General features: G+C 43.5%; 1 protein-coding gene across 2 annotated transcripts in view; it reads left to right on the forward strand.

Annotated features, from left to right (window-relative positions):
• Positions 1-21,804, forward strand: part of ANXA2 (annexin A2) — a 48,537-nt gene extending 26,733 nt beyond the window's left edge. Inside the window, exons 4-13 of one of the 2 annotated variants that reach the window (XM_024219327.1) lie at positions 1,644-1,738; positions 6,466-6,579; positions 10,882-10,972; positions 12,950-13,029; positions 13,425-13,484; positions 14,197-14,290; positions 15,866-15,961; positions 16,946-17,004; positions 18,848-18,970; positions 21,417-21,804. In XM_024219327.1, coding sequence (XP_024075095.1) covers positions 1,644-1,738; positions 6,466-6,579; positions 10,882-10,972; positions 12,950-13,029; positions 13,425-13,484; positions 14,197-14,290; positions 15,866-15,961; positions 16,946-17,004; positions 18,848-18,970; positions 21,417-21,476 — 872 coding nt within the window. In that variant the 3' untranslated portion in view covers positions 21,477-21,804. Of the gene's footprint in view, positions 1-1,643; positions 1,739-6,465; positions 6,580-10,881; positions 10,973-12,949; positions 13,030-13,424; positions 13,485-14,196; positions 14,291-15,865; positions 15,962-16,945; positions 17,005-18,847; positions 19,109-21,416 lie in introns of those variants that run through there. The other variant, XM_024219326.1, reaches the window with a different exon arrangement.
• The last annotated feature ends 2,718 nt before the right edge of the window (positions 21,805-24,522 follow it).

Consider the following 24,522-nt stretch of genomic DNA (forward strand, 5'->3'; position numbering starts at 1 on the left):
AGGCAGAAGCTTGGTCCTGCGGCAGCCAAGCTTCCCCCCTCCCCCGCTTCTTCCCACAGCTTGGTGCGTTCCGGCTTCTCCTCCTCCTCCTCCTCCTCTCACCAGGCAGGCAGTGTGCCACTCAAAATCGGCTCGCGTGCCGTAGGTTGCCGACCCCTGTTCTAGGGCAAAACCTTAGCCTGCGTCTCCTAGTGACAGTTTCAGGAAGCAAGGTGTATATATAGCTCCGGCCAGTAGCTATCAAAGGATATGAAAATGTTATTAAAGCTAATGTTAAAATGATATAATACACAGGTTGAGAAAAGAGTGTCTGTACATTTGGGTATAGTTCTAGAGTATCCACAAATACAAAGGTGGTTATTAAAAGTCATATGATGCATTCAGTACATAGCAGCAATAACCCACATTTAGGTGAATAAATTTAAGAATACAATTTAGATATTAGTATCCAAATCTACCCTGCAATGTAAGCCCCAGGCTAGTAGAACTGAGCAGACCCGTGGTTTGTTAACCTGGGGCTTGAGTGTTTATGCTCATTTGTAACCCAAGGTTAGGAATTGTTGAATTCTGGGTCCCAACTTGGAACTCCAGCATATGCTCTGCATGATGTGGGCCCAAGTCCAACCATCCACATCCCAGACTTCCTTGCGCCTTCCCAAAATGTGGCTGCTCTTGCTCTTTGTGGTGCAGTGTCGGAAAACTTGACTGTCCAGAGGACAAAAGAAAATCAGCCCATAGGATTGTGGGATACCCTGCAAGTCCACCAAAAGTATGTCTACCCTGCAATTAGACACGCATGCCTGGCCTGCGTCAGCTGACTCATGCTCGCTGGGCTCGGGCTATGGTGCTGTTTAATTGAGGTGTAGACTTTTGGGCGTGATCTTGAGCCAGAGCTCTGGGGCCCTCCCCACCTACACTGCAGAGCAATTGGCTTGCACTCTGGGTCCCAGCTTGACTTGGGCTCAGACCCTCCACCCCTGTAGGGTCCTGGGTCCAAGCCCTGGATTACTGTGATTTGTGTTTAGACGGAAGGGGAGTTAGGCTTGAGCCTGAGTTTGACCCTGGGCTTACATTGCAGTGTAGACATACAGGGGCCATAGCCTTTTGAGCCTCTGGGCTGCTGAAAAAAAGGGAAGGTGTGGCCTTTCTTCTAATCACTGTGTTTGGAATATTTGTGAAGTGCCAGGGGTGAACTGGAAAAATAACTGGTTTATTAAGAAGCCGAATTGAAACTACATGAGCAGGCTGTAATTAATTGCATTTCACATCACTTTTACAGGAAATACTCTCACATGACTTTCCTAGCAGGAGACTGAGTGACACACACTCAACCAAGCAGGAGATAGAAGTAGCACATCATCTTTGCGTTCCAGGGCCAGTTTTTCAAACAGGTGCATGCCTGAGTGCACACACGTTTCCAAGTCCATGCACAGATAGATTTGCACACATTATATGTGCACTTGTTTTGAAAACTGGTGCTGTCATTGGCTGCACTTACTATGAGGGCAGGTCGTTATTGATACTAATGAAGCCCATTGTGGGTGTTGCATACACTACACTTCTAGCAAATGATACTATTTTAATAACTAAGAGACCGGTGCAAGAGGGGATTCTCAGTAATCCTTTGCCTTATATCTTTGTAGGTGTGGATGAACTCACCATCATCAACATTTTGACAAACCGCAGCAATGAACAGAGGCAGGATATCGCCTTTGCCTATCAGAGGAGAACTAAAAAGGTACCGAGAGCATCGAGACTGGTTTATGATTGGTACTATTCTTCACATTCGTAGTTAGGTTTGAAGTGATCATACTGTAATTGATTTCACTGGGAGGACCACTTGCTTTTACCGTGGCTGAGCCTGGATCAAGATAATCTGAGAAATAGCTGGTGACGGTTGATGCACTACTCCTGTAGGTATTCTAAAGTACCAGGGGTGCTGCTGATGGGGATATGCTACCATCGCTCTAAAGCCAACCTTATTGCAGGCAGGTTATGACACCGTTGGAAGTAAAAGCTGTGCCTCTGCTGCCAGATTTCCAGGGTTGCTAAGCATGCACACTTGTAACTGAAATCCCCTGGAGATGGGGTTCTTTGCACTTCCAAACATCAAGCCCAGTGTTTTAACACAGCCAATCATGTTCTCCTCAGTAGCATAGGTAGGAGGGAGTGGGGCAGCGGCTGCTCTCCCACTGAGCACAAGTGGCGCCTTTTAAATTTTTTGGGGCCTTTTTAATTTTTACTCACCCGGCGGCGTTCCGGGTCTTCGGCGGCAGTCCTTTCACTAGCTCCTTGTGTCTTCGGCGGCACTGAAGGACCTGCTGCCGAAATGCTGCCGAAGACCCGCGGAGTGAGTGAAGGTCCCACTGCTGAGGTGCCGCCGAAGACCCGGAGTGCCGCCCCGTCAGTAAAAGCGCCGCCGGGTGAGTAAAAGCGCCGCAGCAGGTGGCGCCTTTTTTTGGGATCGCTCCCCCTGTTCCCTCCACCTGGCTATGCCACTGGTTCTCCTATGTTGCAATGTCATTCTAAGCAGTGTCCATTGTGTGCGTAGCAGTATACGTGCTTGGGCGTGTGAAAATCCTTTTTGTTCAAGTGATTCCTGACATTCTGGAACCCAGTGAAAGGGAGAGGAACCGAGGGAAGATTATGCATGTTCACGTAGCTTAGCGGAAGGAAACTCTTCCAGCTTTCATTCACAAAGTCCGTCTAAATGACGACTGCAATCAGTTATGCAGTGAATCGTACAGGTACTGAACAAAGTCAGCTCACCGGCTAAATTATCACCAGCTATTACCCTGACAAGACTATCCAGTGTACCAAGCTGTTGATGAAAAGGAACCTATAAAATATGTATCGCTGTCTGTAAAATGAGCCTTGCTAGGAGGGAGCCGAGAGATGTTCTCTTGAACAAGTTTTAAAATCTTACTCTAATTGAAGTTTTATGCCCACATAAAAGAAGGAAAAACATGTATAGATTCCCGTTGGGTTCTAACGGCTGTATCTCTTTCAGATTTGTCAGACACCAGATAGAAGCCCTGAAATCTCAGCTGAAACCAAATACAAATCCAGAGCTACGTTTTTGAAATTCACAAACTTTTGTGCATTCCCAATTTAGGTACCCACAGACTCTATTGAGTATGTGCAAGTTGGGTGTGCGCACACACACAGCTGAGTGTAACCCCCATCTTGTGCAAGGGCATCAGGATAGCTGTAGTTATAAGATGGACCCTGAATAGTAAGGCTTGAAGCTCTATTAAAAATATGCCAAAGTTCTGAAATCATGTAGATGATCTTCAGAATTTTTATCCAAATGTTGATTCCCTTCACTTATCTTCTCCCTTTCCCAGCCCACAAGCATGCTAAAGATACCAGTTAAAAGATGGGATTGCATAGGTGCCAAAGGTAAAGTGGCCTGTGGAAACAATGGAAACTAAGAGAACAGACCTTCCAATGCAACTGTGAAAACAAATGAGTCAGTGTTAAGAGAGCAGGAAACAGCACATGAATCCATGCATCCTGTCTGATGACTCAGGGCTCCCCCTGCCCAGTGCTCTCTAGGGATATTCTCATGTGGATTTCCTTGGAGACCGCTTATATTGCTAAAGTAGAGTCCCTCCTAAGGTGGGGTTGGTACATCATGCATGCTGTGGCCTGTTACTTACAGCAGAGGTCCTCAAACTTCTGTTAATAGTATAGATCTCTGTTTTAAAGGGTGTGTCTCATGATCCCACCTCCCTTCCCATTCATGAAAACTCAAACCCTGTTTGGACCCTCTTTCTCTTGGGGACCAGCATCCCTTACCCATGTAGCTGCTAAATCCTCCCTTTCCAGATGTGTTATGGGAGTTGGCCAAAGCTGCCAAGGGCCTTGTCTCTGTATGTCTTTGCACAGAGCTCTGCAGCCCCTGCCCATTGTAACCCTATAGGGAATCCGTTCGCCAACAGTCGTTTGGGATTGTGCTGCCATATTCTAATAATTTGGAAAATTTTGCTGGTTGTAAGTGTGAGATTTAATAATGAGCAGCTTGGCAAGTGTTTGCTTCCTGCTATTTCCCTTTGGGTTCACTTCTAGCAGTGGCATAGAATGGCAGGAAGGATCCCCTGCTGGATATGTGGGAATTATGCTGCTGCTAGCAGATCTTACCACTGTCTCCCTACAATTCCATCACTGCAGTTAGAAATAAGGATGTAGACAGAGTAACTTCCAGCCCTTCTATTAGCATTTTATCCCAAACCAGGACTGTACTAATCTACCTTTGGCTCAAGTGAACGAACACTTGTCCTGTTCTCCTAAAGTATCTATGATGAACAGCTAGCTGGAGATCTCTCAAAGACAGACCCCAGACCCGTAAACTCACTTAAACTGGCACCTACAGTGTGCATAACACACAGCTTTTGCTGGAAAAGAGACTTTCTGGCTTCACAGCAGATTCTCATGGTCAGCTAAAAGCTCTGTTTTCCTGAGCCCAACTGGTCAGGGAATGCCAGTAGCATTGAATGAAGCTCCCTGAGCTAAGGGATCACTTACTGTAAGCAACATAGAACATTATTGATACTTCTCACTACATCCGGTTAGGGAGCTTCACGTATGATAGACTTAGTCCCCAGCACTTCATATACCTAGCCGTGGTGCTCGCAACCACTTCTTCTGGTAATGATGGCGTGTGCAGGTTTATGGCATCATTGCACTTGGCTCACCGCTTTGAAGCTCTGTGTAAAATGGCTGGAAGATGTTTAGATGCACTCCTTTTGAGAGAAGAGCTATAAAATGAAACATTAATGCACTTAACTCTGGTCCCCATAGGAGTGTTGATGTGCACTTCACATGTCAGTGTTACCCTGAAATCGTGCCTGGTTTGTTGCTTCCAACACTGAAGCAGAAATTTGCTTAAAGGTAACTAAGGGTATGTGTACATGGTGCAGCAAAGCAAACTGGAGGGGTGTTTTCTAGCTGCCCTGTGTTAACACCTGCTGGTGTGATCTAATAGGTGCTCGTTTGTGTCAACATAATCCTGTTTGGAACAGGATTCCCAACTAGGTGCCTTTTAGAGTGCACCAGGAGTGTCTACATGGGGAAATTCGAGCATTCTACAAATCACGCCCTTCTAGTGTGCTTTGCCAGTGCCATGTAGACAAGCCCAAAGTTGGAAAGCCAAGGGAAGAGGAAAGAAATTAACACTCCCGAACTCATTTGAATTAAACTGTTTTTTCTAATCCCATTGCATTGGGTTGTATGCTTTTTAACCTTTACACTGAAATGCAAAGATTAGACGTCACACAAAGTTAATTGGAATTGATCATACTCTACTGGAATGGATTAGAGAGGAGTGCATTGTCTGCACTGTGTAATCTGAAGTGAAAGAGCTGTTTTCATGCACACACAACGGACTAATGCACCTCAAGTATGGCTAGTGGATTTAAACATGTGTCAGATTGAAGGAGAAAATAATCCAAAAGACTCCTGTTGATTATTTCTTTCATTGGTCACCTTGCAGTGCATAGGACTGCTGGCCTGTGTCTCCCCCAGCCCAAGACAGATTAACACTACCCCCAAAGTCTGTTCAGGCCCAGGCCCAGGCCCAGGCTTAGTCTGCAACCATAAAACTCAAAAATTTACACCAAAACAAAGCAGTTTGCCTGACCAAAGCAGGTTGCAGGGGGCTAGAGCCCTCGCCTCTTACGTTGTGCCCCAACTTGCTTTGTGTAGCTCTCGCCCTCTCAAGTGAGCCACTTACTAGCTTTTATAGTCACTTGATCAGTCTCAACTAGGAGTCACAGGGGAGGCTGGGCCCAGTTTGCAGAAGAGGGTGTTTTGAGTAATTGGTGTAATGGATTCCTTTGTGAGCCAAGCCAACAGATGTGGAAGTGAGCTGAAGTGTTTTGGCTCTTTCTGACTGTCTGAGCTGAGCTTCTGCAGAACTTGGTTGAGGTCATAATGGCCTTTCTTTTGTTTCCTTTTTACCAAAACTTGTTCATATGAGACATCTAACAGCTGCAATGAACCCAACTGTGTCCTTTTGAGAACTCCAAATTAGGGAGGTTACTGACTGACTTTGTGTCCAAAACTGATGATAAGGATTTGGTGTTTCTTAACTGCATGGCAGTGCAACTAATCTGTGTCATTAAAATAAGACCTGAAAATGATAAGATACTGTGAACTCTAAGCTGTAGCTCCCTGAGTTTCACCGCATCCTAGGAAATGGACACATCTGCCTCTATTTATTATTCTTTCTAGCAGTGCAGGTTGGTGCAGATTGGTGATAATTTCCTTTAAAGAGGTGAAGGAAACTCCGCTTGCCCCATTTTTCCTCTCTAGTCTTCACTGAAGAAAGACCCTGTCTTCTGTTTCCTTGTCCGCTTTCCAGGAAAAGCAGTAACAATCTTGGAGATTCACAATCACTGAAGGCAGAATTGTCTGGAGGTCAAAAATGAGCTTTAATCATTTTCTCCTTTTATTTTTTTAAAGGATCTCGCTGCAGCACTGAAGTCAGCTCTCTCAGGTCACCTGGAGACAGTGATTTTGGGCCTGTTGAAGACACCAGCTCAGTATGATGCTTCTGAACTGAAAGCTGCCATGAAGGTAAATGAGCATTGAAATTAAAGTTGCTCCAAGTAAGTCTGTCATCATCCTTTGGAATTGCTACCTAAGGCCATGATTTTAAAAAATGGCCACATATTTTTAAGTGCTACAGTTTTCAGGTGTCCAACGTAAGGCACCCAAAATCAGTATCCACTAGTTAAATTCTTGGGCCAGGTGAGATTTTTTCATCTAAATGTTTGTCACTTATTTTTTAAAAATAACTTTGAAGAATGAACATGAAGCTAAGGACATAACTGATCAGCTGCTTTGAATGGGCACCTGTACAAGAGCTTCTGGAAAGCAAACTTCTTTCCCGATTGCATTACTGCATTTTTTTTTAAAAAGTGTTTACAGTATTAAAACAAAATAGAGAAGTTGTTAGCGAGAGCCAAAAACTCCTGTGATAGAACATAAATCATTTCCAATTACTGGGTCACATCACTGATTGTGAGAGAGTCTCTCATACCTAGTCCTTTCCCTCCATAGAATCTGAACACAAGGACACATAAGTCATATTTCTTATGCACCCCTAGGAGCCTCTGAAAGGATGGCTTTGAAAACTGACTCTTTGTGCACATGCAAAAAAATTGTGAACACCTACCAGTGCCAGGATTTGCTTTTAAAATCCTACAAGAAAACTCATGTTTTGGCTTTAATATTTCTAAATATCACGTAAATTTTTGTATGCAATGTAGTTGTAGCGATTTAGGCCCCAGGATATTAGAGAGACAAGGTGAGTGAGATAATGTCTTTTATTGAACAACTTCTGTTGGTGAAAGAGACAAGCTTTCGAGCTACACAGAGCTCTTCTTCAGGTCTGGGAAAGGAACTCCCGGCATCACAGCAAAATGCAAGGTGGTGCAGATTGTTTAGCATAAGAAGTTAGACCCTATTGTGAGCATAGGCGCCGACTTTACCCGGCACCGGTGGGTGCTCTCGCCCCCCCGCCCCCACTCCGCCCCTTTCCAGCTCCCATTCCAACCCCTTCCCCAAATCCCCGGGCACGCCTCCTCTCCCCTCCTCCCCCCCCAGCGCGCTGCATTTCCCCTCCTCCCCAGCAAGCCTGGGAGGGAGGGAGGAGAAGCGGAGCGGTGGCGCACTCAGGGGAGGAGGCGAAGGCGGAGCGGAGGTGAGCTGGGGGGCCGCAGAGAGCACCAATTTTTTCCCTGTGGGTGCTCCAGCGCCTATGATTGCGAGGGACCATTCAAGGTAGAGTGGCCCGTTACCTTGCTGGGAGTTCATTTCCTAGACCTGAAGAAGAGCTCTGTGTGGCTCGAAAGCTTGTCTCTCTCAACAACAGAAGTTGTTCCAGCAAAAGTTATTACCTCACTCACCTTCTCACTTAAATTGTTGATATTCTTGGTTAGGTAAATTTGGGGTTTTTTAATTTTTTTTTCACTAATTTAAAAAAAAAATGGTGTGAACAATTTATATTAAAGTTGGAAGCAAGAGACTGAACTAGTTAACAGACATCCTCGCTCATAGAAAAATGTCAGATACAGGTAATAACAAAACCATTTAATAAATCGGAGTCAAAAGTTGGTTCTTTTGGACAATCAAATGCTGCCCTCTGCTGGCTGAAATAGATACGGTCTGTATTTTATTCCACATCATATATATAGATGCTTGGTTTTCATTCTGTCTTCTGATTATTTATATGTCTGTAATTATGGACAGTCACTGTCCCAGTACTGTATTTGTAACCAGAAGATCAGGCTGCAAAGCTCTCACCAGAACCACTGCTTGTGGCATTGTGCAGTTGTTATACTTTCAGTTGAGTACTTGTGTCCTCTTCATACGCTCATATGTCCAGCTCTTCCACTGAATCAAAGCTTGATATCCTGAGCCTACTGTTAGAGTTTTCAGCGGTGGTTGTTAAGTGCTGCCATTCATGAATGAGCTTTAATTTGGCTTGACTCATTAGTTTTTGTTTTTTTTATTTGAAGCTTGCTTAATAAGCCAAATCCAAGGAGAATCTTAGATGAGAAAAGAAGAAATCCCCACAAAATTTATTCATAAAAAATCATTATCATGTTCACTGAAAAATATTTATGGGGAAATCAAATACATAAAATCCCCCATAATGACTAGCACAGAGAAAAATTACCACAAAAGAAGAGAGGGTGAGAGCAATTTTTGGTATTAATCCTCATATTGGACCAAAAATCACTCAGTTATTTCTGTATTGGGGTCTTGGAGACCCCTCGTATGTCAAAATTGGGAAGAAAAACAAACAAACACATGAGATGCAATTAAAATAGACACTGTTGTAACCAGTGAACTATGAACAAGTTAAAACTCTCCTAGATTCAGCAGCACACTGCACAGTGCTTGTGTTGGGGGCGAAGTGTCCCCATGATCAAATGCATTCTAAAATAAACCACATACTATACAGGTGTCAGAGTCTAACTGACTCCATGTTCAGACAATAAAAATAGATAGCAACAGTAACAATATAAAAGCCACAAACACATTGAAGAGGCATTAATGACCTAATACTTTGAACAAATAGGTGACATGTTCTGAACATACAAAGTTTCTACCCTTTGCACATTTTGCTGTGCTTTTCTGTCTCGTTCTCTGGAACAGATGCAACTCTCACGCTGTCTGGAGTGGCTCATGACCGTGTATGCCTATCTCCGGGCAGATGACCCAAACTGGTGGTGTGTTTTGTAAATAGATTTCACCAAGCCATTAACAAATGTGAGCTTCTTTAGTGACTTCTGGTTTTCTATAGCCAAAAACCAAAACCAAAACCCCCAAACAGGTAGGATGATAAAAACCAGTGTGGAAAGCTTGATCTCATCCTACTTTGAGAATACCTAATGTATGAAGAGGCACAGGTTTGGCATGGGAAATTTGTGTTTATATTTTGTATGCATTGAGGTCAGATATACTCCAATACATTAGAAGGGCTATAAACAGTCTTGGTCTAATAAACTTCTTTGGATATGTTTAGCCTCGGATATCACTATCTTATAAACAAGGAGCACCAACAAATTGCCATGCACTGGGCCAAATGTTCAATTCTGGCTTTAAATTAGCCTTAAAATGCAAGTGCAACTCTTTTTGTATGGATGAAATCCATGTTTGCCCATGTAAACAGGCATGTACATGCACAGATCAGGCAGATGGGCCTCAAACTCATTTATTTGTGCTGACACATGCAGGTTTTGGGTGTTTTTTTTTTTTTTTTAACCCATAAATAGGATGCAAGCAAAAATTAAGATGATTTGTTAAGCTGGCTGAAGATTTGCCCCACAAAGCCTCCTGGAGTTTCAGCATTAAGGGTACTTTTTCTAAAGATCTTGAGAGTTTGAAACAGGGGGGAAAGTCCTGTTAATATGTATAGCCTGTTTTATTCCAGAAAAAGACTAATGTTGAGAATTAGTTTGTGGTAACTACAGTATTATCACAATTCCATTTCCCCATACACACACCTCCCAAAAAAAGAGTGTTTATATGAACATCAATATATTTGAAAGCAAAACAAAAATATACTAAGTATTTTTGTTATTAATCTCTACTCCTTCCCCAGACATTTATTAGAACAAACCTAGTGAGGAGATTTTCCTGTTTCTGTTGTGTGAGCCTTTTTGTAAATCGTTTGGTATTAGATTCTTCTTGTTTTTTCTATTATTAAAGAAGCGCTTACAGAATGGTGGGTTTCTTCATAATTTACTCCATTTTTTAGATGTAAAATAATGCAGTGTGAGAAGTCTCTTCCTGGGGTTTTGACCTGTAGACAGATGACCTTTGACTCTTCTGCGTGGCTCAGGCTAGAGTATACCCCGACTCAGAAAAGACAGTAAGAGGATCAAAAGCATGAGTAATGGAATCTGTTAGAGGCAAAAAGGCATCCTGTAAAATTGTGGAAGTCCTATCCTAATGGGGATAATAGGAAGGTGCACAAACTCCAGCAGGTTCAGTGTAAAAAATATAATAAGGCAGGGCAAGAAAGAATTTGAGAAGCAACTTGCTAAAGATGCAGAAACTAATGGTAAGAATTATTTTAAGTTCATCAGAAGCAGGAAGTCACTAGATGACCAAGATGTTAAAGGATACTCTAGAAAGACAAGGCCATTGCAGAGAAGTAGACAAGGTTTTAGAACACATTGCTAAATTAAATGATAAGAAGTCACTAGGACCAGATGGCATTCATCCCAGAGATTTGAAGGAACTCAAATACAAAATTGAAGCGCTACTAATTGTAGTATGTAGCCTATTGCTAAAACCAGCCTCTGTACCATTCTAGCAGTCTGCTCATTTTTAGTGTCAAATGAAAACTTACCTGTGTTTCAGGGTTTGGGGACTGATGAAGATACTCTCATTGAGATCATCTGCTCCAGGACAAACCAGGAGCTTTGTGAAATTAACAAAGTCTACAGGGAAAGTAAGTATGTGTTAGTGTTTTCAACACAGTGAACTTAGGCCCTTCCATTTTCTCCTTTTGGATGAGTGATGGGAAAGTTTGGAAAACTTTTAACCATTGGCTTTCCTGGGGATTCTCATTATTCCTAGTGTTTTGGTCAAATACAACGGGCAAAGGCATTTATGCTGGCATAACTGATGAAGTTTTCAGTGTAATTGAACATGACCTGGACAAGCTGCCTACCATAAATACTGTATCTAAGACCTTATGATTTATGGACCCACACATGTCAATGGAGCCCAGGATTTGACCCATTGCCTGCCCTTTCTAATAACCAACTATGCACTAATTAAGGCGCCATGATGGCTAGCTGGAATTATGGCTTCCAAATGTTGTTTTCACTTAACCTTTTTGCCTTGAAATTAACTTGAATCCCAGAAGCATTTTCCATGGAGGAAGAAATTTGTCTTTCAAGGTTTGGTGCCTTGGAATTAACTGCAGACCTTGTAGTAAACAAGTATCCACCAATCATTTCTCTCATGTGAAAACAGCCACAATAATCTGTTTTCTACTTTTATTGTAAGGAAGACCGAGTCAGAGTAAGTGAGAGCAAAATCTTACTCATAGATTCTGTCCATGTTGAGCAGCTGAATTCCATCAAGTCCATGGAGCACGTGTACCCCACCTGTCCTCCAGAGCTGGCCCAGCCCTGCTGGCCCAGCCCTGCTGCCCCCACCTATGCACCCTCCAGAGACGCCTCGCCCAGACTTGCCTTGGGGCTGCCACCCCCAGCAGCCTGTTGGTTCTTGTCTCACTTCTTCGATCTCAGCACTTTCACCACTGTAACTCACCCAATAGCCAGGCTCCTCCATACCTCACACCACATGCCCTGACTGGGAGCCCCTGGCAAGCCACATGGGGAGAGCTTCCATCTCTTGTCCAATGTGCACCCCCGGCATCTCTCTCTGCCTCCCCACCAGGCGGCAGCAGGAGCCTCTTCACCTTAAAGCCAAATCATCTGCAAAGCCAAGCCAATTGCAATGGACCCCTGTCTGTCTGTCTGTCTCGATGGCTAGTAACCACTGTGCTAGCCCTTCGCCCCTGCCGCACACAGGCACCTCCTCAGCCCAGGGGCTGCACACACCTGGCTTGGCCCGAACTCTTTTCTCTCCTGCTCCTGTTTCAGTGCATCCAGATGTGCTTCATCAGCTGCATTGAGATTTGGCTTTTCTCTCTGTCTCTCTCAGTGCTCTGCAGTGATGCAGGCAGATGTTTCCTTTCAGTTGTTCACACATTTGTACTCCAATATTCTGTGATCTGCAAGGAATGGCGGATAAATGGCAGAGACACCAGCCCCTGGCTTCCCCCACTCCACTGTCTCTTGCCTCTGCCAGGCTTTTGAACTCCTGAAGTGCTTTGTAACGAGAGGCTGCCTCCTCACTAGCCCTCCCATGGCCTGTTATGTTCGTTTAGATGGGATATGGGGGCCCAAAGATGTTGACCAAAGCGAGGGAAAGTAGCAGCCTTATAGCAATGCAGAAAATTGCTACTCTAATAAGAAATAAAATGTTTTAGTGCCAGGCCAGAAACACAGACAGCACTCCTGTATTTAAGCATAGGTATTTAAACTATGGTTATTTTGCATAAAATTGTTTCTTAGCTGCAAGCAGTCTAAAAAAATCGGTGATTGATTATCTGAATCTGCTGTAATAAAACACTCACTCAAGAGCCTAGGTGTGGTGTGGTTGTGTTTAAATAATAAGTGCTTGCAAAACAAGCCTGGATGGCAGAGCTTTGCCTACACCAGGGATCCCACCAGTGCTACTCTTGGTACAACCTGTTGCTGTGTTTTAATAGACTAGCCGGTTATTCGTATATGTCTTCCCAATACAGTATCTAAAGTAACTTGCAGCTATCATCCCTCCAGTTGACCTTGATGAGGTATGGAGTAATGTTTGTGGGTCAGCAGTAAATAGAAAAGTATTTGCTGTGTTCTAGTGTACAAGACAGAACTGGAAAAGGACATTGTGTCTGACACCTCTGGTGACTTCCGCAAGCTAATGGTTTCCCTGGCAAAGGTAAGATATTCTGAGTCGGTATGTGTTTTTCTCTGTCTAGTTTTCCTTATTCCGTCATGTTTCTCAGTCCACTCACCAGCTGTGGCAGGTCACGTACATTGATTGTGACTAGCTGTATCAGAAATCCAACCACCTGACTGATAGCTAGTTTGGATTCATGTGCATCGTCACTGCATAACTGACAATTTGAAAGAACGTGTTGCAGATGTTGAATGACAATGCAATTTGACGAGAAAGTAACTAACATAACTGCGCTTTGTAATGGAGATGGAGTATGTTGTAATGCTCATTTGGCAAATGTTGGCTAACATGAACCAAGAGAAAAAATGTAGATAGCAGCTTGCACTGTTTCAATTCTGATACATTTGCTAAATGTTTGTTGTTCTTGTTTAAAGGGTAAAAGGTCTGAGGACACTTCTGTGATTGATTATGAGCTGATTGACATAGATGCTAGGGTAAGTGCTGGTGATGAGTGGTAACTGAACTCCCCAAAGTGTACTATCTTTTAAAATAAATCTTTCAAAACTCTGAATAGACTATATAAAAATGTTGCTTACTTTTTCACATAGAGAGAGGTGCATATATTCCCTAGCATGTTATGGACATAATATTGGTTTCAGCACCACTTATGATCGTGAGAGCTCAGCCATTTCCATGTAGGGGCTCCCTTTCCCACCGACACCCATACACAGCTGTCTTATTGCTTCCATGGATACAATGACAAAAAGAGACTTCCTAGTGGAGTTTCATAATAGGGTGGTGGTCCCTGCTGAGATTCAAAAATGATGGTGCCCAGATGACTCCAAGAGAGAATCTGGAGAAATCTTTCTTTTAATGAATTTCATTTGACAGTTTTATGTAAATGTCCCATTCACTTGTCACCATTAAACCCAGGACCTGACTGTTCTCTGGGAGGTCAAGAGTAACTTCACTGATGTCAATGGAATTATAGTAATGTAACACCTTTGTTAGTTGAGAATCAGGTCTGTAAGTCCGTTACTTCTGTATGCATTCCCCTAAGTGGTTAGGTTAAGTATGTGTCTACACTTAACCTCCCCCTCTCATTTGGCTCTAGTAGGACTTGTTTTCTGAGATATCCTATAGCTTTGCAATGCTCCTTCATTTTATCCCGGGTGACTAAAATAGCACTTTTTATTCTAACCACAGGACCTCTACGATGCTGGTGTGAAGAGGAAGGGAACTGATGTTCCTAAGTGGATTAATATTATGACTGAAAGGAGCATTCCCCACCTCCAGAAAGGTACTGTTGAAAGAAAAAAAAATTCCATAGCAGGGAGTTAGAAGGAGATGGTCATTGCTTGGTTGCAATAATGATTTAATCAAGCGTAAGAATCCAGGAAACAGGAAGATGTTTGTGAAAAGTTTATCTGCTGAGCCATGACTATTTGAAAAGAAATACATTTGTATCTCTAGAGTAAATACATTAATGTCCCTATTCGAACATGCATACACACCCAGCAGCAGATCTTAAAAGCTACACTTTCAAAATTGGTCTCTAAATTCACTCCTGCAATCTTGCACAAAGGCCTACATTTAGGCTCACAATTGCCGTATGTAAACATCACACATGTAAAGCTTATGTCAGTGGATCTCAAGAGTGGCCTCTGGTGTTTACATAACAACCGTCCAGGGAACTCCTTTGAGAGGTTCTTTTATTTCTGAGGGCCTAAATTCCACAGTGCGAAGTAGATGGAGATTGGACCAATATCTATCCGATGGACGGTCTGTCACAGTGATTTTTCATATATCCTAGTGAGAAAACCAAGCTAATACATGGTGACACTTTCCCAAATCATTGATTAATTGAGAACTTCCTGAAATAGACTCATAGACTTTAAGGTCAGAAGGGACCATTATGATCATCTAGTCTGACCTCCCGCATGATGCAGGCCACAAAAGCTGATCACCCACTCCTGGAATAATTCTCTCCCTTGACTCAGCTGTTGAAGTCCCCAAACCATGATTTAAAGACTTCAAGTCGCAGAGAATCCTCCAGCAAGCGACCCCTGCCCCATGCTGCGGAGGAAGGCGAAAAACCTCCAGGGCCTCTGCCAATCTACCCTGGAGGAAAATTCCTTCCCGACCCCAAATATGGCGATCAGCTGAACCCCGAGCATGCGGGCAAGATTCTCCAGCCAGACCCCCCGGAAAAAAGTTCTCTGTAGTAACTTTTAATATCCCATCATTGACCATTGTTAATAATTACCAGCGATGGCACGTTATTGACCTATTGACTAAAATCACGTTATCGCATCAAACCATCCCCTCCATAAACTTATCAAGTTTAATCTTAAAGCCAGAGAGGTCTTTCGCCCCCACTGTTTCCCTCGGGAGGTTGTTCCAGAACTTCACCCCTCTGACGGTTAGAAACCTTCGTCTAATTTCAAGCCTAAACTTCCCGATGGCCAGTTTATATCCATTTGTTCTCGTGTCCACATTAGTACTGAGCTGAAATAATTCCTCTCCCTCCCTGGTATTTATCCCTCTGATATATTTAAAGAGAGCAATCATATCCCCCCTCCGCCTTCTTTTGGTTAAGGTGAACAAACCGAGCTCCTCAAGTCTCCTTTCATACGACAGGTTTTCCATTCCTCGGATCATCCTAGTGGCCCTTCTCTGTATCTGTTCATTCACGGATATGAAAATGAGGTAGCATAGTATCTAGATATTGGTGGTCAAACTTCTTAATGTCCCCTGGCCCCTCTCTAGTTGCACTGTTCAGTTTTTTGTGCACACAATCTTTCTGCCCCCCTGAATTTTTGTGTACAACTCAGGTACACTTCTGTTCTTTTAATTGTTTTCTTCCTTATTATAGTGTTTGAGAGGTACAAGAGCTACAGCCCTTATGATATGTTGGAGAGCATCAAGAAGGAGGTCAAGGGAGACCTGGAAGTTGCCTTCCTTAATCTTGGTAAGTAAACCGTCCTTAAGGTTATTAAGAATGGCTTTCAGTGAAACATTTCCAAGGCTCTCGCAATCTACTTGCTGAGATGAGGCAGAACCCAGCTGTTTAAAGTGGATGAGCTGGTGTTAGTTCATCTCCAGTTTATAATCTTCAGTGGAGACTGAATTGTTCCTTCAGCTCTTTGTAAAAAGGGGGTATTATAGCTCCAATCTGATGCATTAAATATTTGCTTGGGGTTTGTTCTTTGGAAACCTGGAGGGTTGAAAAAGATTGGAGAGAGTGGGTGGCTGGAAGGGGGGATGTGTGTGTTGCAGTGAAGCCAGTCCATGGATTTTGGAGACTAGAAAATGGAGGTTGATTTAGGACTGTATTCTGTGAAATGGACAGGAATGTAGGGGTGAATGTGAGGTTTGGATTGTGGAATGAGTTTGAGGTGGTGGCATTTTGGTGGAGGGAAGTTATGGCAGTGGGATATTTGTTTCAGATACACTGAGTTGATAGAAATTATGGTAGAGCCAGGCTCTTGTTTAAGACAAGAAATGAAGAAAAGCCAAAAACATTAAGAGGAAATCTATTTGGGTGTCATCTGCATTAACATTTTCAGAGAGAATGTGACCAGAATGTGTTAGACAAGTAGAATATGGGTCAAAGACTGAATCCTTGGAGGACACCATAGTGAGATGTGATAGCAGTTTGAGGAGAGAAAATACTTTATTTGATTTTAGGGAGCTGGGGTTACATTGCAAACCTTCCTTGGTACAGTTACTTAAACATATTAACTTCTAGGTAACAAATGTTTCAGACACAAATCATTTGTCTCTGGGGTTTTGTTGGTTGGTTTGGTTTTTTGGGAGTGGGAAGCCATATCTTTTTGAAAACCCTCTCCTAGTTCAACTATCAGATCTATAAAGGAGGAGTTTAAGCCATTTTAGTTTGCAGATCTGAGTGTCTGCAGTATGTTTAACCAATAATATGTTCTTCACTTTGCAGTCCAGTGTATTCAGAACAAGCAGTTGTATTTTGCTGACCGATTGTACGACTCCATGAAGGTAGGGTGGACTAAAGAAGGCCTTGTTTCTTAGTACTGAATTTTTTTGCTCCTCTTCATAGTCTAACTACATTTTAATCTTTAGTCTCCATGACGTCTATGATTGTTTAGATGGCACTGGAATGCCTACTGATGGCATCATGGCTGGCCTTCTTCAAAAGAATGCTTTAAGAATTATATGCATAGAGAAATTAATCTAATGCATCTTGTCCATTCATGTCAGCAGACATATTCAATGCAAAAAATAATAGACTAATGGCACCTGCTTGCAAAAGTAGAACAGAAACAATTCTAACAGTAAGAACCCACAACAAATGTTATTTCAAATCTGCTATTGTCATCAAAGTGTAGAGCAGTGGTGAACATCAGTTAGTTTTTCCACACCCATCTCTCATGTGCATGTTTTCCCTTAGGCCAGGAATGTATACCTTGATGAAATATTAGTGTTCACTTTTTCCAGAATAAACTTAGTCTGGAGTTTCTAGGTTAAGCAGCAATTAATGTAAAGGAAAGTGACAAAAGCTAGAGTTACTTAGGTAAACTGGGAGTGCAGATGAACAGATAGAACAAAGCTTGACACTCAAATTAAGTACAAGCTATAGCCCAGTCCGACTCCCATTGAAGTGAATGAGAAATGTATCTGGCCCATAGGTAGGTAGGAGTCAGAAGAGACACCATGCACAGAATACATAGCAAGAGAAAGTGAGCATAGGAATGGAGTAATAAAACTTTGGAAAGTACATGACTACAACCCAGCGGTTACCAGAATTCTGGGATGTGAAAATGCAGGCAGTGAACACAAGTCACAAGAAATTGTTTTAGAGCACCATTACATGTTAGATCACCTTTGTGTCCTGGTTCGGTCACCATACTGTAGAGAAGGTGCCCAAGGAAGAAACAAGATTGATTAAAAGAGGAGGAGGATTATTTTATGTAAGAAGGCTATAAAAACTCTGTTATCTAGAGAGAGAATTGTTAAGCAAGTATGAGTGAAACTTTCCAGATGCCAAAGAAATTACTGACAAGCCTCTTTGAACTGATGGTTAAACTTTAGGACTCTCAGACACATGTGCTTTAAATTGGTTCAATGGAACATTGTCAAGTGGTTAGGATTCAGATTGACTCAGCTGTAACTTAAAATTGTTATAATGTTTGGGGGGATGCCCTTTGGAGACTAAATATTTTTTTTAATTGCTGCACTGAAATATAATCACTGTCATCATTTTGGGGAGGTGACATTGAAGTAGAGTGCTTTTGCAAGTTCTAGAGTAACAGTTAATTAGCCTTCACTGAACAAAGAAACTGTGAATTAAACACACACCCACACCCCAGAAATAAAACCCTATTAAAACAAAGCGCTAAATTGCATGCACTATTCTCCCCATGGGGAGAGAATGAGAGACCACATGGGACAAATGTTAGCCATATGGTATAATGCATTACTGGAAAGTGCTTAGATAAGGTGATGAGGGTGGTGTAAGAAACTATAGACTAGAGTGAATAGAGAGCAAAGCCAGTACCCTGCTACAGTACAAGTTCCTGCAGCAGCTCTCGGTGTCCCAATGCTGGTGTCTAAAGATGTAAATGTACTGCTTCTGCTGTAATGGAAAATGCACAATAATATATTGGCCAAATGGAGGAAAATAAGTATTGTTTGGAAAATAAGCTTGATCCTCAGGTTTTTAGGAGGGCGTTGTGAATGCAGAAAGAAGTAATTGATTGTGACCTTTTCCTGCAGCAATGTACAGCTCATCGGTAGATTCTCTCCCTCCTTACAAGACACTGGTTCTCTTTTGTTTTTTCACTTCACCATACCTCAGCTCTCAATGTAAATCTGTTTTTAGGGCAAAGGAACCCGTGATAAGATCCTGATCAGGATTATGGTCTCCCGCTCGGAGGTTGATATGCTGAAAATTAAGAGTGAATTCAAGAGGAAATATGGAAAATCCCTCTATTATTTCATCCAGGTAAATCACAAGGCTCCTTGTTATAATCAGTGTATGGGATTTTCAGAAGCACTCAGCATTAGTCTAATTGCACCCACTGAAGTCAATGGGAATTTTATCACTGGCTTCAGTGGGAGCAGTTAGATCAATGCTGAGCACTTCTGAAAATCCCACCCTTAGCTTTTAGCTGCTGTACACTCGGAGAGTCTAGCCAGCAAAATTATATGCAGATTTTAGGCTGTGTATGCTGAATGTGCATCAGTCTGTGGGAAAATGTCCACATCCGTGGGGAAAAGCTGGGTCTTCCCAGAAAGCCAAACAGAGAAAAAAATAGCCACAGACAGGCTTGCTCTGGAGCTGCCCAAGGTGAAGAGGTCATGTAAATTCCTGCCTCATTCCAGGCTGTGCTGTCTGTGGAAGTTACCGTAGGCCTAGAGCTAGAGTAACCGCTGTCTGTGGCCCATGAGGAGTGGGGGAAGATAAGTCTCTAGCCATTTTTTTCCTTCATAAATATTAGATGGAGAACCGGGGACTTCGTTTCCCTGGTTACTGGCTCACAGCAGCAGCGGCTCATGCCTCTGATCACCAGATATGTTATGGGGACACACATACACACACGTGTCACCATGTTATGGACACACACACAAACACACACACGTGTCACCATGTAGGAGTCTCAACTGCCTTCCCCCACCCAATATTTGTATGAGTGGTGCCTGGCAATGGGGTGAATTGAAATCAGAATCCTGAGTCCAACAAGCCCATTCTTTTACCCTCAACGGAATTCTGAAACAAGATGTCAGTTCTGGGTGAAGTGGCCCCTTCTGAGATGACTTCTGCTACGCACCACCCACCCATGCCACTCCTGCATTATTCGTGCATTCTCCTACAGCATTCTCTGAGACTCTGGCCCTGGGAGTTAAGCTGGTGGCAGCATAAAGCTGAAATAAGTATGTGGGTGCTGGTTTCCAAAAGGGGAAGTACCCTCTCAGAGTAGCCAATGGTGGTCCCAGCTGTGGAGCCGCCACAGAGACCGTTTGGGGCCAGATAGTCCTTTACATTTTGTTGTTCAGTGCCCATCCACTTTTCACTACAGGGTGGGCAGCGATGTGGCTGACTACATCTTATGTTCTTGGTTCATATACAGGGGAGTTTCCCTATCCCTCTTTACTGGCAGAGAGAGCAAACATCTTTCATTTACGCTGAGTCTCCTAAGAAAAGGCCATATCTTTATATTGGGGAGTGGCATACAATGTAATCCATTAGGGACTAGATGGATATTAAACTGGTTCACACAAGGATTCTAATCACTACTTAGATATTAAATTTTAGCATTCTGTTATGGCTGTGTATTCTGGGTAAATGCCCATAGCAATGGGAGCACAGTCTGCTACAACTCACAGGTCACCATTTTATGTCAGCCCAACAATAGGGCCCAAAATATTGTTAGGCTGCGCCAGCTCTGCAATAGACTTACTGGGTGGCCTCAAGCAAGTCACTTACTTTTTCTGTGCCTCTGCTCCCCATGGAGCTAGAGGGTTGGAGAAAAGGCGGTATTGCTATCCATCTGGTCTATTTAGACTGTAAGAGTGTTAGGACAGGAACTGATTCTTACTCTACGTATGCATAGTAAAGATCAGTTCCTGTCCTAAAGCTCTTACAGTCTGTTAGATTCTGTGGCCTTGTCTACACTTAAAATGCTACGGTGGCTCAGCTGTAGCACTGCCTGCTCTGACAGGATGGATTCCGCCATCGTTGTAGTTAATCCACCTCCCTGAGAGGCAGTATCTAAATTGATGGAAGAATTTTTCCATGGACCTAGCACTGTTTACACAGGGAATTAGGTTGGCTTAACTGTGCTACTGAGGGGCCAGGGATTTTTCACACCCCTGACTGATTTAGTTTAAATGACCTAATTTTCTAGTGTAGACCAGGCCCCTTTCATGAATACTGCATTGTTTTCTTATTGATTGTATTCCAAATAAGACCGGGCTCTATCCAGTGTTCAGGAAAAGGGAAGAGCTGTGCAATTCCAAATCCTTTGACTTAGAATGGTAGAAATGTTTTGTGTTTTGCTTAATTGAACCAAATTGGAGACTGGGTGGGCAGATGAGGGTTTGATAAAGAAGCCTTTCTGCCAGGAGATTACTGATTCAAATCTACCCCAGGTTGGCAGTGATCAGAAGAGGTTAGTGAATAGCTAATAGATGGTAACCATACGACAGAATTGAACCATGTCCCTTTGCGCTCTGCCCTTAGGTTGTTAATTTTATACCAAGGTTCCCCTTACTGGTCCCACTTTTATCATGGTTCATGACAAACCCTATAGAAAACTTGAGCTTACAAATAGACTCCTACTTGAACTTTGTCCTGCAAGTCCATGGTAGAGTGCAGTCACCCTGGGACTTCATGTAACCTTCATTGCTTCATAAAGTTTCATTTTATTTTTTCTTCCCTCATGTTGCAGCAAGATACAAAGGGCGACTACCAGAGGGCACTGCTGAACCTGTGTGGAGGAGAGGATTGAAAACTGTGACCAAAGAAATCCATGTCCACAGATGTGCTTTTCTGCTCTTCATCTTCCTGTAATCCTCGAAATCCTGTAATACTCAACTTGCCTAGCTAACTTGAATTTGCCTCTGTATTTGCAAGAGTGATGGTATTGTTTGCTTTCTTGTACTTCTCTAGATGACAGTACATTGCTTGGCTTTACCAAAGTTCTTATAAGCAAAAGGCCAGAGAAATGACCATTCCAAGGATAAAAAGTTGAAATGTGTTTGTGAAAGACTCTGCCTTCTTATAATAAAGTTTCTGTTAAAATACAAATAAAACTGAATTTTTACTTTAAGAAAACAGGTCTTTATCTTGGGTGCCTTGTTTCATAGCATAGGTTGGTGTGTAAACAACCATTGTTCTTTACCTGCTTTATTTTCTCTGTGGAATCGTCTCCATGTTACCCTGGATGAGCAATATTCATGCTAGATCAGAGGCAGTTTGAGATCCAATGTCTCATGATGATGTTGATCTAAAAACAGGAGCTTTATACCGCGAATTATTCGGGGTGGAGAGAGTAGGAGGGTTCTAGAAAATATTTCAGAGGAGGATCCAAGAAGATATTTCAGAGGAAGATCCAACAATCTGCAGAGGGTCAGACCATGTAGGAATGAAAACTGAGGTTTTTTTACATTTGGTTTCAAATGCCCCTCTTGAGCTGGGAGCATTCAGTGAGTAAGTCTAATCTTGGCACTTTTCTCTTTCTCTTTAACACGTCCATGTCTAATTTTAAAGGGGAGCATGCCCTATTTTTCAGATTATTCTGAATTCATTTAGGAAAAAAACTGTCCCATACTGGATTGCAGGCAGAGCTACAGTCAGTGGTTAATTTCCTTGGTATTCTTGATCTGGAGGCGCTTTCTGGCCTTCCTTCTGGTCCCCTTTGACACACCTCAAGCGGTAAAGTTAAATCCAGTAGGGTAAACTGCAGAGTGAGGTAGGCATCAGAAACCAAATCATGTTAGTTTCTACATTTTATCAAACCTGACTTGTAATTAATTAATAGCTAACTTTCTTCTATTTCCTCTCTCTTGTTTTCATAAACGTTTGTAACTCACTTCCCCCATCCAGCAGGCTCTGCTTTATTTCAGTTCTAACATTTTCTAAACTGTCAGTGTTGCAACCCAATTGTCAATAAGTGCAATGGGTTTCCAGGCTTGAGGGAGATTCTGGGTCAGATTTTTCCGAACAGGGAGCAAGGACTACTTGTTTCAGGATCAGGCCCTCTCTACACCTCTCATTTAGCTCTGACCCCAACCTCAGATCCTTACATTGATGCCCTAACTCCAGGAAAGCAAAGTAAAACATTTGGCAGGATGCACAGTTGTAATTCGGGGAGAGGGGTGTGTCACTGAGGGGGCCCTCTGGGATTGGGAACATTGGCCGCCCTGCTTCTGACAACTGGGCTTCACCCCCCACCCTGAGTGGGACCGAGCCCAGCTGAGCCCAGAAACAGGGGATGCACAGGCAGTCATGTGGCCCCCACAGAACAACTGCCCCAATCAGAGGGGGCCAAACATTTCTACCACAGGGAACCACTCTGTAAAGCAACCACCATGCTCACATGGACAAGGGGGAAAGTTGAGGGATCAGAGGAAGCATTGGAGGGGCTGTCGGTCACTCTGCTTGGGGAGCAGGAGAATGGGGGTATCAAGGACTGGGAAAGGGGGGAATGTGGGGGTGGTTGAATGGGAGTCAGTCGGGATTAGGGATAGAGCTCTGCATGGAAAGCGAGGGGAGCTACTGAGACTGGGGACTCAGCTGGCTCCAGACTGGGAACGGGGCTCCTGATGCTTCACAGCTGTCTTGCCAGGGCTAGCTGCTCCCAGCCCCCGCCTGCTCCTCGGCCCAATCACAGGCGCAGCGGTGGCCGCTCCAGCCTCTCCAGCTCCTTCTCTTGCCTCCACGCCCAGCAGCTAGGCCGGGCCGGAGTCACCAGCCCAGCTCTGTAGCGCTCGCAATCTCTACCCCGGGGGACCAGGGAAGTTCTGAGCAGCACATGGTGACGTGCAGTATGTGGAAGGTTGCTGCACAGCCGCATGGTTTGCAGGGAATGCTGGTGTGAAGTGAGGGGGCCAAAGCACAGCTGCCCGGCACCTGTGACTATGACAGATGTGAGCTAATGCCTAAAAGGAGCTGGGGCCCTGGCCTGCCCTCCTGCACTCCTCCAGCCTCGGAAGGGCCCACGATAGCAGACTTTAAAAACAGAAACACTTTTGGGTCAGAAAAGCTATTTTCTAGCACCGTTTTAAGGTTTTCATGACGCATTTTGGGCCTCATTTTATCCCTCCCTCCCCAGGGCACGATTCCTTGCTTTGGATGCTTCTCTTCCTACCAGTTGGAGCCTTTGTCCTATATACCAGTATAACTACATCTATGCTAGGGAACTGTACCACTGTAACTATATCGGTAAAAATATCACAGCTCTTACCACCCTGTTATACAGATACAAAAGCTGTGTAGGCAATGGGCTCCAACCCTGCAATGATGCACTGGGCCCCTTCTGGCTACAGGGAGCTTTATAGGGAGGGGAACCCCAGTATGTATCTCAGTGCAGGTTCAGGGCTTAACCCTGTATACTCTTTGGATGCTGTTGTATACAATTATACACTTCTCAGCAGAGAGGGCCCAAGCCTGGTGTGTTTGTGTGTGCGCCCGGGGTGGGGAGGGGGGGGGGGTGTAATACAAATATTAAATAGTTGTAATAGCTGCTAAGGGAGGACTTAGGTTCTCCTGTGTCCCTCAGATGTTACCTGACCTGTAGCCTTATTGCAAAGACTGTTCTACTCCCTGGAGATAATTTAAGATTTTTTTTAAATCAACCTTTCTGAAAGGCGACGATGCGCCAGAAACAGCAGCTCAGTTCATGTTGCTGTTAAAGCATGAAGCAGTTTTTCTTGCTGACATACAGTTGGCTTTACACAGAGCTGAAGATTTGGTGTGGAAACACTGTCTGCAACTGCCAAAATTCAGCTGCAATCTCGGCATCCGCATGCACAAATGTAATATTTTTTTCAGGA

Source organism: Terrapene carolina, unplaced genomic scaffold, assembly GCF_002925995.2.
Source record: "Terrapene carolina triunguis isolate 2854851 unplaced genomic scaffold, T_m_triunguis-2.0 Scaffold67, whole genome shotgun sequence".
Lineage (NCBI taxonomy): Eukaryota > Metazoa > Chordata > Testudines > Emydidae > Terrapene > Terrapene triunguis.